Consider the following 17,911-nt stretch of genomic DNA (forward strand, 5'->3'; position numbering starts at 1 on the left):
GTGGGGCTTTTCTTTGTTTTTTGAACTACATTTAAATTACTGCTTGGCAACATGGCTTTCTGTATTTCAAAGACTTGGTTCTGTTAGGCTGCTCAAAAAGAAAGAAAAAACTAAATGGGGTAATTCCGTGATCAGTTTTGTTAAACTGGCTATTCTGCAGAACTTTTGTATCCTAGCCTAGCCTAGCTCAAATGAAATTCAGCACTACTAATTTTGCATTTTTTTTGTTTTTCTCTCTTTGCACTGCTAGATACAAATCTGCTAGATATTGCTAGAATATGGTATGTTCAGAATAAAATTACTTATCAGTAAAATTACTTGTTTATGCAGATGCCAGTATCCTTCCACAAAGATAAAGGTGAAAATGGAAGATGCAATATAAAGGAAACAATTGTAGTATCTGGACACAGGTGAAAGACCAGGCTGGATAAAGCCCTGGGTGGTATGGTTTAGTGTGAGATGTCCCTGCCCAAGGCAGGGGGGTTGGAACTAGATGATCATAAGGTCCTTTCCAATCCTAACTATTCTATGATTCCATGAAAGAAGGAAAAGTGCATTTTTGCTGTCTTCCCTTAAATAAGTATATCATTGATTGCAGACACCTGGTGATTTCAGACGTATACAGAGTAGGTCAGAAATGAAAACTGAGCAGTGAAAACAGGCGCCACAAACCCACACATCTCATTACCTCCCCTGCTGCTGTGGTTGAAGAATATCCAGCAGAAGTTGCTTCACTTCACTAGGGGACATCTGGTATAAATCCTTAGCTGGCATATCCCCAGCCCGGATTTTCAATTCATACTTCATAGCATGGATAATCCATCTGAAGTAAAGCAAGGAATACATTTATTAATTATGTATGAAATTTCCAAAGATGAAAAATTAGTCTAATAAAATAGCTCATAAGAATTCCATATGATCTTCCTATGTGGCTGTCAGGACAGACATAAAATATCAAACAAATACTATAGTACTCTAACTGCATTGTGGATTTTACTCAGATTTTGTGTTTGTTTGCAATACGGTACAAACTGAAAGGAATAATGCATTAATTTAAAGAAATAGGTTGTGATGCATCTTTTCATAGGGAAGATATATTGGACCACATATTCTCTTATGTCCCATGTTTATTAAGACAAACATTTACCTGCCTTTTGATGTTAAAATTCCTACTCAAAAAATTATGCTCTGACAGTGTATGCATTTTGCTGATGAGTTAAAAAAAAACCCACAAAAGCCACCTAAAGTTTAAATTATTTAACATTAAAAAAGACTTCAGGGCTTATTTATGGTTTTAGCCTTTGAAATTCCTTCTTGCAGTCTACTATATTTCTCTTTCTTTTGCTACTCCCTTTTGAAAAGATTTTATTAAATAAAAATACACCACCAGTGAAGATTTTTCAGCCTTAGGTATCAAAAAAGCAGAACTTTGCAAATTATTGAAGGAAAATGCTGAATTTTATTCTACGTATTAATATAGAAACAGTGCTACATCCTCTAACATCAATGATGAAACAATGCATAGCTACATCTGAAGCAAGGTGACTCAAGCATGGAGCTCAGTCTCTTACCACCTACATTGCTTCAGTTCAAGCAGGAATTACTAACAAAAGGGAAAAGAAACTCCACTAGTTTTTCCTTGAACAAGTCATCGTGTAACACTTGATCAAGTCAGTGTTACATGAGAGAGCCTTGCTCTCTTTATCAGAAAATGTACAATATTCCTAAGAGCATTACCTTGTCATCAGTATAGCCATATTCTATGGGCATTTAATTATTTAGCCTACAAAGTACAGAATGTTTTTGTTTATGTAACTCAAGTCACAGTCTTTCCTGAAGGATTCTTAGTATTCACAGAATTCACAGAATTCTGAGATGTCAGGCCAACTCATTCAACATTCCTTTAAATTTGAGGTTCCCAGGACTATTTATTGATGGTGCAAGATACAAGAGATTATTAGGCAGCACGGGCATTTTACACAATCCAGAACACAGAACGTTCATTTTAGTGGATGAATAGTGTCCTTCTCTTGTTACTAAGATTAACAAACAGGAATTAGGCTTAGGAATTGGTTCTTTTTTCACTGACGACTCAAATTATCTGTGTAGAAGTCGTTCACTGGTCTTTTCTCTTTGCAGTGGCCTACAAAACATAGCAAAGTCAAGTGGACCTCCTACCAAATTCTTCACTGGTAAGAGGTGGGTAAAAGTTTGTTGGTTCAAGTTTTTTGTACTAACAGGGCTGTCAAGCACTTGATCTATTTCAGCATGAAATCCTGAAAACACGTCAGTAACGAGATACTAAATCAAATAATTACCAAACTGGAATGGAGTTTCTGTTTGAGAAGGTTAATTTTGCTCACTGGAGTGAGTGATTACACCAAAATAAAGGAAATGGAATCTGTAGCACTAACCTTGGAATAAAGAAAGAGAAAAATGGCAAAAGTATTAGCTACAAAGAATGAGGAAGGGGATGAAAGAGGAGTAACATGGATCTGTAGGGGGTACAGACAAAGTATGTAAGTGCAAAAGGATAGATGTAGATAAATGCAATATGGGTGACTTGAATTTGCTTTTACGGTTAACTGAAATGTACTGCTAAAGTGGAAACATGAATCTTGTGTGCTAGAAAGAAGACTGCTGGTATCTACCACCAGTGCTGAAAGGCTCTATCTTCTCTATGAAAAAAATCCAGAAGATGGAACACTTACTTAAGCATGTGTACTAATTCTGTACATTTCATTCAGTAGCATCTGGCCTACTCACAGAAGCGCTTATTCGAATGTATGTCTCTGCCTAAATGTGAAAACATTACCAATTTCTGGATAGCAAAGTAAATGCAGATACCATGAAATATGATAACACTCCAGCACAGATTACTTGTAGGTCACCTCATCAAAGAACTAAATAGAACAATCCAGTAGGTAAATGATGTTTTAAACTTAGTTCAGGTTTGTGATTCCTGAGCTATGTATAGCTTACCCTAACCTATTTAATAAAGAATTGGACAACTATTTAGCTAATGAACAGTCAAGAAGTGTTTTATGTATCTATAATCGGGATACTATGCAGTTGGGCAGGGTTGCTTGGGGATTTTTGAAAGAACAAAGGCATTGTTAGCAACATTATAGGACAAATCAGGTTTTTCTTTACCATGGCAGTCAAGCATTTCTGTGTAGAGAACTGCTCTTGAACAATGTCTTCATTATGTGACATATCACATACTCAGGTTCACTACCAATGAGAAGCATCCCTTGGTGCCTTAAAATATTTTAAGTGTTGTAATGGTAAGCACATTTAAAGTGCAGAAGGCTATTACTACAAACAGTCTAAAAGAACAAGCCATCTTTTTAGGCAAATGATTGCGCTGAAACTCTGAAAAGAAAGCTTAAATACCTTGAAACACTGTTTCCAAGGGATTTGTTGCTCATGGTTGCTAGACTTCTAAGACCAATTTAGACAAGTCTGTATTGTGAGCTGAGCACTGACTAGAAACTAGAGAATGCAACTAGAAGCATATGTTGGAGGATAATTGTGTGGTTTCAGAAGGGAATTAAATTCATGCTGCATCCTTCCTACATAATCACATTTATGTAATCTCTAGCCGTTACTAATTTGCCCTAAACCTACATGACACAGGTGACTGCTCAACTGAGCAAAAAGCTTTTAAAGGCCTCATCTAGAAGCCTTAATCCTAGACTGCCCTCTTCCCTCCTTTCTTCCTTCCTCAGGTCCTGAAAGTCAGACAGTAAAAGCTTTTACTGTCCTCTCTATCTCTCAGTTCTTCCCTCCCTGACAATACAGTACAACCCTAGTCTCCGGCCATGTCCCTCTAACCTGCCTGATGGGTGGGCAGCCAGCAGCACATCTGGTGTGCCTTTGCATTAACATTGGGGCACTGTAAAGGATGAACCAGCATTTGGTCTGGTGTAATCCATTGTGCTCCTAGGACACTATGTTGAGATCACATGTTTATCAGTAAGGAAATCTGTGCTAATTACCAGCCTTAAGCATGCACATCGTACCTGTACCTAGTACAGAATAAAAAAGATTTCTGTAGAGACTGTGTTGCTGCTGAGGAACAGAGCTGTGAGCAGAATTTGTATTCATTCTGCAACTGGGAAACTCTGGATAGCATCCAGTGTCTGCTGCCAGGTAGGAAATTAGGCAACTTGTCACAGGAGCACCACTAATACACTTGAGTGCATACTTCATTACTTCGGGTATGCCTGCAAGGCCAGCTGCAATACAAAACAGAACCCCTTCAACCCACTGCACTGCTAATGGAGTGTCAGTGTGTGTATGGTAGAGCTACACACAGTCTGGTTAGCTAGCTGATCATGCTCCCTTAGCCACTAGAAGAGCCAGGCAGAACATTCTGCTGCCAGCAGGACAGGGTGACCACTGCTCATTTGCTGTACAGAATGCACCTAACCCTGCTACCCTGTTTTTGGTTTTAAAGCCCTGACATGATAAGGGATCAAGCTCTGAAAAACCCTGTAGTTCACTGTGCTAGCTGCAGGAAAGCTTCACAAGGGCTACTGCAAGTGCTGTTCCACGCCACTTCAAGCTCTCGAATAGAAGACTTGAGCTTAGTTATATAACTGGTTTTGGCACACCAATTTAAAGCAATGTAAATCTGAAGTATGCAAGTTTTGCTGCATCATCTTACATAAACCATTTTTGCAGTGTAGCAGCAATCTCTGTTAAAGTAGGTATCTTCCCCTGCAGTACTAACACTAAGATCAGCAAAAGACTGATCTTACTTACCCAATCCGTATCTTCAGCATGCCACTGAAAAGTTCAGGTGAATTGGAGATGATCCAGCCAATGTGTATGACAAGCTCCTGCTGAACTACAGCTTCTCTTTCATCTTGTAAATGACATTTTTCATAGATGATTTCCTTAATCACTCCTGGGGATAAGGGATTAGAAATAACTTCTTCCTCTTGGCCAAAGGCTCCAAGTGTCACCTGTGGTATATTGAAAACAATTCAGAAGATATAGACAGGAATAAAAGCACCATAGAGGCAATTCTGAAATGAAACTTCATGAACTCTCCTTTCCTTGTTAAATTCTCACCAAAAAAAAAAAATAATTACGTCATGGCTGATGCTTGTTAATATTGTTAGTTGGATGCTATTAAAATAACAGATTTCACTACATGCTACAGTAAATATAAAATATATTTTTCCAAATGAAAATAAAAATACAAGCCCACTTCTTTGGTTTCAAATCTGGCTGTATAATCATGACTGCACACTAGGTTTAGATAGCCTTCCATTTCTGACATTTCAGCTGTGGAGCTCGCTTAAGGTTCCAAACGAAATTCATAGTTTTGTTTTCTTATTTCTTATAGCATCCCAGAAGTTACAGACTTCATTTTAAGAAAATATATTGCTGGTACTGGATTGTTTAACCACAAAAAAATGAATTCTGTTAAAAGTGTGATTTGCTTTTAATGATGATAGTAAAACACAGCAACACTTAATTTTTCTCTGACAATAAAGATCATTATTATAAAGGGATCAGTGAAGGCAAGTGAGGTTAAAAAGCTGGAAACAAACAGCTACACATCCTGCTGCATGCACGTGCAGCTTCCTCTACAGCTATGTGTAGTGCCAGAAGCACGTACTCTGACCTCAGTATCCTGACCTCAGTCTGGAGTAAGACAAAGACAAATCTGTCATACTAGTGTACCACATAGGTAAGTATGCATACAGATGTATTCTAATACAAAAATACATAATATTGCATTATTATTATTATTATTTGAAAACAGCTCTTCATGAATTTAATTAAAATTGTGCTGGAAGTTAAAAAAAAAGTCCTCCTTAGGAAAGGAAGAAACAGTGATAATTAACTTTGGAACTGAAAACTGAAATCTTGAAAGAATTTACTCAGCTGCCACCTGTATGTTATCAGACAGAGTGGTTACATCTTCATGAAGTAAATCTTAAAAATAAACTTTATTACTTGATTCCATCTACTTTTGTGAAATAAAAGGCCATATATATAATATATATAAAATCTGAGGAATTATGGGAATCATAATCTTCCCTTCTTATATAGATGCTGAACTGTATGTTGAGTATTGGTCTGCCACTAAATAAAAGTAAATTTATTACCCCATACTATATGCAAGTATTAAATATATCCTAATTTTCCCCTAGCCTTTTCTTCTTCAGTAAGGATTTTTTTAAGTCATTGGGTATTTTTAAAAGAAGCATCAGAGGCCTTAAAAATTAAAAAGCCTATGTATTTAATTTCTTTGTTACCATTCCTTAATATATTTCTGAGGAGTGAAGACTTACCTGCTTGCCCTGAACTAAAACATTAGTAATAGATGGTGCAAGGCTGTCCACTAGTTTACCTAAAAGACTCGCTGCGAAGCGCACAACAGACCTGAGGGCAGAAAACAGAGCAATCCCACTACATATCAAAAGCTAGTTTAATGAATTCATGTATATTTGAAGTCTGCAATAGCAGAGATCTCAAAACTAACTCTGTGAATACATACATTATTTATAATACAGAATTTGGATCAGATCTTATGTAATGTTCTATGGATTTTCAGTTTTTAGTCAAGCTACAGGTTAATGGATCAAATTAGAACTCATTAAACTACCAGCTACATAAAAGTTTGTTGATTTTTCTCATCATCCTGAAATCAGACAGATTGTCTTCTGTGCCATTTTCACGGTTTTGCAAGATAACCTTGGTAATTTTTACTCTGTTTAAGGAAGACTTCTAAAGATTCTGCAGTAAGTACAACACACACCACCAAGGCTTTGTTTTGTTTTCCATGCTGAGGTAACAATTCGCAAGTGTAGCATAGAAAGAAGAGACTTGTGTAAATTGTCAGGTTGAAAACTAGCTGTAACTTCTAAGAAAAACATTTCACCCAGTTAATGGTTAAAGATACAAAAACTTTAAACTAATTTCCTGACAAAATACAAACCTAATAGGCTTGTATTTGAGCTTTTGTATCATGGGCTTTGAGGCGGCTAAAAATCATTATCCACAGAGAATGACTGTGTTGTAGTCATTTATAGCATTACTAAAAAAATCAGACAGTTGATGTTGCTTCCTGTGAAAACTGCTACGCACTTCCTAAGATCAAGAGCAAAGCATTTAAAAAAATAATTAGCTGATACTATCAGTATGCAAATAAGCAAAAAAAAAAAAATAAAATTCACAGAGCTGCATTTCAGACTTCTGGGCACGTTACCTGTTTGCCATGTACCAGTAAAGTAGTAATATGTGGGGTTATAGAAGAAGAAAATTTCTGTGCAAATGCAGCACTGTAGCGCAACACCAACCTATATGTATGTCACGTGGCAACCATGGAAGAGAAATGAAAAACAGTTTACATGCTTTATTTCTAAAAATACTTTTGATTTTTATTCTTTACAAAAAATTACCAGCAAGGTATTTTGGTTCTACCTTATTACTGCCAAAGGCCCATTTAAGTGTATGAACACACTAAAATGAAAAACGAAAATAAATTTTTACATTTACAGCCTTATCTCTTAGGAACAGTGACGGAGCAAGAGAACAGAATTCAGGACAGGCTCAACTCATTTCTTTGATAAAAGAAATGAAATTTCTACTGAGCTTAATTAATAAACAACATGTAAATATTAACTGACTTGTTGAAAGCTTTTAAAGTTACTGTGACAAAGTCAGCCTCAATGTAAATTATTTCAGGGCAATAAACCAACTGATTTGATCACCAGCTTTGCTGCACAAAGCTATTGATACTATTTTATCATCCCCTGTAAGAAATAAGAATATTAGTATTATTTTCTCATTATTAAACAAGAACTGTACACTTGGAATAGCACTCATAGCAAAACCAGCTTACTGCTCCCTTTTTATATTTTATAAGAGAACGGTAGGAAAATGCTGCTTTATTTTTAATTTAAGCATTACAGACCAGATCTTCAGCTCCAGTGAACTGATATAATTTTGTTAGTAAAGCTGTCCTTTTTCCCCCATTTAAGTGTGTAAGGATCCCTCTTTCAGCTTTACTGTATAAACACATTAGGAAGGAAAACTAGTGCAAAACGAAAGGAACATGATATATGTATACAGACCAGAGCTTTTTGCTGCCAGCTCGTCTATAGATTCTTTCGATATGTTCAGCAACAGTACCTAAATGCATTAAAGACAAATCAAAACACAAATAAAACACAAGCAGAAAAGACGCACATATGCATTTAATAGTAATAAGGTAAATTTGATGAGGTCAGTTAACTTTGAAACAGCTTTAGTAAAGCACTTACCCACTGTGTTTAACATCTAAAATATAGACGCAATCAAGTCCCCTATCACCCAGCTGTATGTTGTTATGCAAGAAGCCAAACCAGGTTTCAGCTAAATTTGCTGCCTGTGCTACAAAGAGACTTATACCACCTATTCTTGCAATCTTGGGGGAAAATTAATGTATGTACAGATCAAGCTTATAAAAGTACATCCCTATCAAAAGGTACAGACTCAAACTGCTGATTACATTTGGATATGGCATGTAGATACAGCCTCCACTGTCTTGCTTCTTTGTTGAACTAAAACTGACAGGGTCTTGTCAAGTCTTGCACAGTGTAGTTCATTGAAGGGGCGTTATGTTTGGACAAAGCTCATAACAGCTGACATCCAAGACACACATTGTTTTCAGCTTAGTATATGAACAATAAATCACCTGATTAATCATCTGGGACACGAGACTTTAATTTTACAGGAAGTTGGGAGAGTGTGAACAAGATCCTTCACCACGTTGTGGCCCTGCCCTGAGTAAATACAATAAAGTGGTCCCCAAAATATCTAAGTGACTGTAAGCTAGCTTTGATCATCAGGTGTGTTACAGCACTACTCTTGTGAAACTATTTATCCCTCTCGCAAAGTACAGCAGGGAATATGGGACAGATAGAGATGACATTTTATTACTGATCTATTACTGTCCTTCTCTAAGCTGATTGTGTGTCAAAACCACAAAGAACGTTTTGTGAAGTGCTATGGATTAAAGTAGCATCATGCTGTACAGACATCACCTAAAAGTGGAGGGCAGGAAATGGGAAGAGCAGTACTTCTAAGTCAAAGTAGGTAGCTCAGGATTCAGAAAATGCAGGAAGTACATGAATTAGTTTCATCAGAATAACAGATACCATTCTTCTGTAGCCCATAGTTGATCATAGGGCAACAGTGTGCTCTACTGACATCTCTTCAACTGTGCATGGCTCAAGTGGGGACCATTATGTTAAAGGTAAAAGTGGTGACAAACATTCCATAATTTTGACTTTATCTGGCTTCTAGATCTTGAGCTCTTGGATGGAATGGCAGTGTTTTTCATGCCAGGCACTTACCAACGAAGTTCATCTATAACAACAGAAGTAGTGGAAATTGACTCACAAAAATCACAGCCTGTGCCTGTCAGCTATAATTCCCAAGGTTCTTCAGCTTTTATTTTTAGATTTATGTTTAATTGATGGTGTTATTATTTAACGCTGGTCTCTGTAGTCTCCAGTCATAGGAAAGTCAATGACTCAGACCATTTGTCTGAGTTACCATCATCCACTATTCCATGTGGGATGGCAACAAAAGGTCTATAAAAATTATCTCTGAACAGCCAGAGGCACAGCAGTACTATTTTTTTTCCAAGAGAGTTTTTAAGTTCTTCATCATAATCTGCTGGTCAAAAGTTGCTATTCTGATTGCCTACAGAGGTCAGGAGTCTACCTCAAGTAATTTCAAGAGCAAAGAAGACACAGCCTACAAAGGACTAAAGAAATCTACGGAGGCTCTCACAACCTGACAATAGCACAGGTAACAGTGGCTTCAGAGGGTACACCTGCCTAGCACACAGATTTCCAACTGTGACTTTGGGGTCACACTGTATTTCTCCAATGCATTGTGTATCAGGCAATAAATGTTATTCCAATTCACGTTGTTTTTCATAATGCTTTTAATACAGTGTTGTGGTTTAAGCCCAGCTGGTAACTCAGAACCACACAGCTGCTCGCTCACTCCCCCCCTTTCCCCCCTGGCTCCCAGAGGCATGGGGAGGAGAATCAAAAGAATGCAAACCCCATGGGTTGAGATAAGAACAATCCAGTCAGTAAGGTACCATACAAAACTACTACTACCACCACCAAAAATAAGAATGATGAGGGAAATAACAAGGGGAGAGTATATAAAACTAAAAGGGGAAAAGGAAAACAATAAACACAAGTGATGCCCAATACAATTGCTCACCACCCGCCAAGTGACACCCAGCCATACCCGACCAGTGATGTGGGCCTTTCTGGTAACTCCCCCCAGTTTATATAGTGGGCAGGACATGCTGCGGTATGGAATACCCCTTTGGCTGGTTTTAGTGAGGTATCCTGTCTCTGCTTCCTCTCAGGTTCCTGTGCCCCTCCACACTGGCAGAGCATGAAAGACTGAAAAGTCCTTGATTGGAGTAAGCATTACTTTAGCAACAACTCAAAACATCAGCGCGTTATCAGCACTGTTCTTAGACTAAAGTTCGAAACACAGCACTGCACCAGCTAGCAGGAAGGAGAAAAATAATGCTACAACTGAACCCAGGACATACAGCAGTATGTATATAAAGTGCATTTATGTCAAAATGACAACTCTACATCACAAGAACCAGCTGCCTTATGAAATTATGAAGCAGGGTTCTATAACATGAGATGGCAAGTTACACTACTTGATGAATAACTAAGATATTATTTTTTCTCTTTTTTCTCAGGAAATACATACAAAAGCAGCTAATAAGCAGTTTTTGAGGAAAAAAAGCCCAACACCAAGCTTTGCACTACAAAAGTCACAAGCCTCAGTGGCCTCATCTGAATTATTTTACATGAATTCAAATCCTGTGCTCTTAATACAAAATTATAACACAAGAGTAAGCTTCACAGATACACTGAACTAATTACATTAAAGGAAAATAAAAATTCAGTATAAAGCTTCACACATTTCAGTGTGTTACAGACACACAACTTATCTTTTGTTTCAGTTTTCTATACAAGGTCAACTTCCCTATTTTTTGTATCTCTGCTCAAAATTGCAACCAGCTACAGCACCAGCCTACAAACAGCCTAGAAGAACTCATATATTTAGCAGCTCACTCCCCACTACACTATGAATTTGCATGTCCCATTTAATGCAGAAATTGCTTTAAATGGCAGAGAAAATAGCTACACAACTGCTGCAGTGTAGCTATTTATTAGTGTGGCTAATAGCACAATGGCAATTATTCATGTTCATTACAACTAAACATACAGCTGCTTCCCGAAAAACTCAGAACAGTCAAATGAAAGAAGGTCTTACCGTCCTTGGTGATAAAATTCGGTCCTTCCCTTTTAAGCAATATACTTGAGAGTAATGCTTGACTTGCTAGGCAATTGCAGTCCTTAAAAAAAAAAAAACCAACAATCCAGCAACAACATAACCACAAACAGCCTTCATGTTTTCACAGGGCCTTTTTAAAAAAAAACAAAAAAACAAAAAAAAAAACCTACAGATTTTGTTTTCAAGGGGACATCACAACTATTTCAAATCCTATGTATGCTGTATCTTTGTCACTGCTGCTTGCACATGCTTTTCAGTGGATCAAATTCGGTTGCACTTATTTGGCCATAGAAATGTTTTCCGATTTTCTGTTCCTGGGTACGGTCATTTACAGCAAAAATGCTTGTAATGACATAGGGAACCATGCAGAATATTTTGTGTGTTCCTATCGAATGCTGGATCTAGAAACACTTGGCAGTAGCTTTCTTCTAGATGCAAAAGAAAAAAAAACAAACAAAAAAAGAAGTGCCAGATTGGAACTTTCCCTTGGTATCATTAAGACGTTTCTAGTCTATCAAGTGAATACCAACTGTTGAAGTCTTTTGAATTTTAGTCTAGCAATAAAATATATAATGATACGGCAAATGGATCCCCTTTTAGATGGTAATTTATTACCAGAAGAAGATTTGGGTAGATGGGAGAATGGAAGCCAAGAATTACAGCATGAAGTACCAGAAGCAAAGAGGAAAATGTAAAGAGGAAGATTCCCCAAGCATGAAGCAGAACACCAGACCTTTTATGTTCCTAGTTACACTAACAGCATTGAACCGTGACACAAATCATGTTGATCAAAGAAGGCTGCTGTTAAAAATAACAGCACATTATTTCTCCTTTCATGAAAATGAAGTTATACTGCATTTTTACCAAGTTTTCTTACATTAAGTTTCTGCAGGATCTCATATGTTGACTTGCTTTTCCAGTCATTAATATTTACATCTGGTTGCTGCTCAAGTTCAGAAGCATTTGGAGTACTAGACTGTCTCTTGACCTTTGAATGTTTTGGAAGATCCAACTCCTCCAACCTCTTAAACACAGGAGCCCTTAAAAAAAATAAATATTTAATTTCTTCCTAGTACAGAAAATATATTGATTATGAGATATCATCATTATTATTTGCACATAGCCTTACTCTTCTGTTTCAGTGATTCTTAGGAAGTCAAGTTGTTCAACAACTGCTCCAGATATTAGTGTCTGAAATGAAAAATTGAAAAAATAAAAAAAGATACAGAAAGATACATAACTATATAGTTATCTTCTGTTCTCAGTGTATTGCTTTTTGTTTCCATTGAGCAAGTAGTTTCTTATTTCCGTTTCCAAATATCTTTACACTTTCGGAATATCTTGCCTCTTAAGATCTCACTTAAGACAGCAGAAGTCTCTTGGACCTGCTGTCTCTCTTTTACTGGTGTTCTGTTCTTTTGCTGCAACATACAGTGAAATCAAGTAATGTCCACCCCCCTGCCTGCCAAAAAAACGAGGTCTGATGAGAACATCGGAGATCAGCAATTTGCATTTCTTAGAGTACTGTGTGATACCCATGTTCTAAATGGTAGGTAATGCTTGCTATTTCAGGGATTGCAGAAGAATGGGTAGTTTTCCTGTCAGTCTCAGTGATGTTTCAGGAAGACACATCATGGCATTTCCTACCCTGTAGTCATTCCTTAATCCAAGCGTACCTGCCCCAAGTCTGCACATCAAATGCAGCCTACAGAGACTTCTGTCTCAGAATACAACATACTGGAAATTCAATGTGGCATTTATCTGACATCATTACAATTCACTAACTCCAGATTTTTATGGATTTCCTATTTTGATACTGCCAGAAGAAATGTGGTGTATAAAGCATTTTTAAGACTACTTTTTGCTGGTTCTCATTAGCTAAATAAAACTGTATTGTCAACTTTTACGTTCCATTTTCATTGTACAAAAGTTGCAGTAAAATACTGATCTAGTACACTATGAGATGACTGAATATAAAAAAAAAGCTTTGATTTTATTGCTAGTGTCATCCACTCTTTGACTTGCAGATCTGCTTGAGCACATGCCCACAATGAAGGTGAAAACCAGAAGAGCTGCAAGTCTTCTAAGCATACGCTTTTTAAAATTAAGTTAGATTTTGTATGTTTTATAAGTCAAAAAGAATGTTCGCTCAATTAGACCCACCCATTCTGTCTCGATGCACATTTACACATATGCGTCTAAATGAAGTAGTGAAATTCACAAAGATTCCGCACAGATTTTGTTGGAATAGATGAATTATTTAAGAAAACACCATGAATTAGACATGTCCCTTCTTTACCCAAATCCTCCCCAATGAAACAAGTAACAGTGTAGTGCTTAAAATAAAGACACATTCTGTTGACTGAAAAATATCTTGTCTCATAATAAATCAGTTTAACCAAACGTAAGGAAAGAAAGACATTGCAGTTAAAAAAAACCAACCAACCAAACAGGAAAACCCAGCCCAACAAAAAACCACAACAACCAACAGTGTAGACAAACACTGTGGAGAGAACATGTGGCATTTGCCACGGGAAAAGTCAATGGGAGCACAAGAGACTAAAGGACCTTCATGCGACCAGTACAAACACATCAGAATTTTTAAGATTACAAGGATATCTGAAATCTTTTATTCTCTGACGATTTAATTTACAAATGACCCAGCTTTTTTACAAACTCCTGATTTTCTAGGGAACAAGAAATCATAACAGTGTCTTTGGCCTATTCTCTAATAAAAAGAAGGGTTCTTCAGTTGGTATTTAACTAAGATTTAACCAGCATATATAAGTATTGTTAAAACCAGCACCTGACTATGTAATTTTCACATTTTAATGAAGCGCTTTAACATTAATTCAAAACACCACAGATGTTAAAACTAGAGCTTAGTAAGAACTTTAATATTTATATAAAGCACCTTTTTTTTTCACTCTTCATTGATTATCTTATCAAAAGAAATCCCTCAATGCTTGACATAGTGCACTTATTTTTCAGTCGTAATTTCACAAGACTGCCGAACATAAAAAACACTTTTTCCCCTCTGAAAATCCTGTATGATGATTATCACTTTCAAAAGACCCAGCAAAAGGAATGAAGATAAACACGTTTCTTTTGAGATAAAACAAAAACTGTAACAAATGGCTTGGGTCTTGACTCCTTAGTTTTATGATACTAAAGGAAATATACTTTTTTCCCCCATGTACTTCTAAGTAATACATATAGCAATTCCAGGAGGTAAGAACACAGCAATCAGGAAAAATACCATACCTGTACTCTGTCAACATGAACTTTTACTCCTCCAACAATTCCCTTCCTAAAGGCTGCCAACATATCTAATATTGGATTGAATCTGCTCCCTCTGAAATTTGAAACAGAACTCCATTAATCTTGCAACTAGGTAAGTGTCACCCTGCAAATGATGCACATCTTGCTCTTGCTGTCTACCTTATATTGTCTTCACGGATAAGCACAACAAACAGTGGACGACCATGCATTTTCCAATACTGCTTAATGAACTGCAGTGCATTCTAGGTAAGAAATAATACGTTAGTCACCAAAAAATCCCTGAAACAAAGCAACCCCCTAAAAAACCAAGCCACAACCCACAAGCATAATATATCAGAATATACACTACAAGATACTAAAAAAGCTATCTTAAACTAACAACACTGAAAAACCACACAGATTAAAAAAGGCTAATAAAGTACTAACAAGACTTCTTCAAAAAGTAGAAGCTGCTTTCAAACACTGGTATTTCACCAGTTTTCTGAAAATATTCTTAGCACAGACCATACTACTAGACAGTGTGGGGTACTGTGCTACATGCAATGACCTAGTGAGTATGTATGGGCATGCAGGGCTTGAATCTTGGCCACTAATACAGATTAACCAATGCCACCTCCTAGCACTGGAAGTACCTGCTCCAGCAGAAGGGACATGGCAGGTCAGCTTTACTCTGCTGCCTGCCTTGAAATCAGGGAAGGGAGACAATTTGTAATATTTGTGCAAAGTTGAGCAATGTTTCCTCCAGGTAAGGCTGCGGTGTTCCCCTTAAACAGATCAGTCTCATTCCTTTTTCAGCCAAGAGCATTTGCTCTCCCAAAGCAACAAATGATCATTTGTTTGCTGCATTACAGCATTCCCAGTCACTTCTGGGTGAGTTTTTGTGTCAGAGATACTAGCTAGAACTCCTACTAGGCTGACAAGGATATTCACCTTCGCAGATTTTCCAGCATAAGCTGCAAGTTTATTTCTGTACTGGAAGAATACACACTAGAGTGTTCCCATTTCAGTCTTCTATTTTATCAAACTTCACATTTTAATCTTCTACAGACTATTTTCATCAGTTTCTCAAATGAAAAGTTATAGATAAATACCTTAATGTCATCAATCAGCATCATAACATCCTGAGACATGTAAAAATCACTTAGATCAAAAATGATCGAATAGCAAACTACAGTCTTTCCTAGTATCCGATAAATCTGTGGGGAGAAAAAGCTTCAATTAATCTTTTTTTTTTAAATATCTGAAGCAGTGAATTAGCTGAAAAGGAAAAAAGGTACTTCAAAACTATGAAAACAATACTCAACATAAAACAGTTGACCTAAAAAACCCCAAAATATTTAAGATAAAACCTACACATCTAATTTTAGGTACTCTGGTTTTTATTAGGCATGCAGGTCTACATTCTCCTTCAGTCAAAGCAGTTCACTTCTCCACCATCCAGCCTGTTTTGGCCCAGTATTGCTGGAACTGGATGTCTAGGAAACGTACGACAGTTTAACACTAAGACAGAGCACACACATGCATCACAGTAAAATGTATTACAAGGACTTTAAGATACATACATAAAATAAAATTTCATTTCAATTCTATTTAAAATCACTCAGAGGCTAATTCAGTATTTAGCTGAAATATACATTAGTACCAATAACATTTATTGCAATAACCTTTGATGTTCCAAGGCATCCTATGGGCCTGTCCGGTCTTCCAGATAATCCCAGTTTGTCATTCACTCCCAAATGGAAGTAAGCCTGTGAGAAAGAATCATAAAAACTGAGGGAAACCTAGATAGATGGCTTTGGTATGCTCCTGCTGGTGCTTACAAAGAAAGCTGTGTGTATTCTTTCATCTAGAAAACAATATTCATAACGTGGTCATTACTTCTATTGGGATCATCTATACGGAATAATAAATCAAGTGAAAGAGCACTAGATTTAGTAAATGCACAGTTCACAAAGACCAAATTGAGTTCTTCTGATAATAGGCAACTTTACAGCAAAGGGGAACCAACAAAGTAACTGAAGAAAGAAACACAAGATACAAGCGCAAGCATCTGCTTCCCCTTCTTGCACAGCAGTACTCTGCTGTAGGTGTGGTTTAACACTCCCTCTTTTTCCTTCTGTTCTTCCTTCTTCCCTTCCACAGTGTTGGGAGGAGGAAGGATTTTTACCTTACTTATGAAGTAAGAATACAGTTACTATGGGTTTACCTGAGAAGACAGCTGTTCAGTACGGGTGAGCACAAGTACTGCGAAGGGTCCTGATCCAGGATTAGTACATATGGTGCAACTCTGGGCTTGGGCAAACCCCTGTAGTCCTGCCTATTTGCAGTTTCAAATGCAACTAAAACTTGTTGTTTCCTCCATTATGCCTTACTTTTGCCTTCTTACTCTTGTGATGTTTTCTGGTTTACATAATTAAAATATTTTTAAAATCTTGAACTTGCTCACTGAAATAATTTTTTAAAGGATTATTTGCATTTATTGTCTGGCCAGTCTTGCCTCTTGTAATGCTTTTCCAAACGTGAATATAAAGGTAAAACAGCAATATAGAAACCTTTTAAAGACCTTTAATTTTAGTAAAGGCCTGCACATTAGTGCATCAACAGCACAAGAGGGAAGTGTCTCATTCATTGCTGGATTATTATTTGAGTTAGATTATGTATGCTAGTATTACTTCACCTGATATAATTTTACAAGACTTGCATGCTACAGAGAGAATCTTCACTTATTACAGTGCATGAGAATAAAACTATAAAAAAGTCCAAGCTGTAAGCAATACAGTACAAACATACTAGTGAAAGCAGACTGAAAGGTGCCATTTTTTTCCTTATTTGGGCTGGTTTAGGTAAGTAACATGACTAAAACTTCAGAACACACAGAATTCTGATTTTTTATGTTACAGGAAGATAATTCAGAGGGAGATGAAAGAGAGCACAGACATGGCACAAAACAACTTTCTTCTGCTGCCAGCTTAGGGCCTTCCTGACATTGCCTAGGCTTCTGCATTAGTACAAGAACTATTCAAGAAGGAAAATAAACATTGCCATTTACATCACCCGTTCATCCAGACTAAGTAACCACACTCAAGTGGGAAAGGAATGGAGACATTAAAGCCCTAACACCTTTAAATATCTCATCCATATACATAACAAAACCAAAGTTGAACCAGAAGAATGGCAGTAGACATTATAATTTAACACTAAATATCACAAAAATAAAGCTCCAGTACTAGTACAATATTGTCTCTCCCTCTGAGAATTCTTTCTTTCACTTGAG

General features: G+C 36.9%; 1 protein-coding gene across 4 annotated transcripts in view; it reads right to left on the reverse strand.

The window, feature by feature from the left end:
- Positions 1-17,911, reverse strand: part of PHKB (phosphorylase kinase regulatory subunit beta) — a 104,160-nt gene that overhangs the window by 7,370 nt on the left and 78,879 nt on the right. For 3 of the 4 annotated variants that reach the window (XM_065663600.1, XM_065663603.1, XM_065663604.1), the window contains 11 exons: positions 16,302-16,385; positions 15,729-15,833; positions 14,797-14,879; positions 14,620-14,710; positions 12,485-12,546; positions 12,233-12,395; positions 11,335-11,416; positions 8,100-8,157; positions 6,315-6,405; positions 4,771-4,973; positions 689-823 (listed from right to left, as the gene is read on the reverse strand). In XM_065663600.1, the coding sequence (XP_065519672.1) occupies positions 689-823; positions 4,771-4,973; positions 6,315-6,405; positions 8,100-8,157; positions 11,335-11,416; positions 12,233-12,395; positions 12,485-12,546; positions 14,620-14,710; positions 14,797-14,879; positions 15,729-15,833; positions 16,302-16,385 (1,157 nt within the window). Of the gene's footprint in view, positions 1-688; positions 824-4,770; positions 4,974-6,314; positions 6,406-7,231; positions 7,323-8,099; positions 8,158-11,334; positions 11,417-12,232; positions 12,396-12,484; positions 12,547-14,619; positions 14,711-14,796; positions 14,880-15,728; positions 15,834-16,301; positions 16,386-17,911 lie in introns of all 4 variants that reach the window. The other variant, XM_065663601.1, reaches the window with a different exon arrangement.

The sequence above is a fragment of the Lathamus discolor genome, chromosome Z (genome assembly GCF_037157495.1).
Source record: "Lathamus discolor isolate bLatDis1 chromosome Z, bLatDis1.hap1, whole genome shotgun sequence".
Classification (NCBI taxonomy): Eukaryota; Metazoa; Chordata; class Aves; order Psittaciformes; family Psittacidae; genus Lathamus; species Lathamus discolor.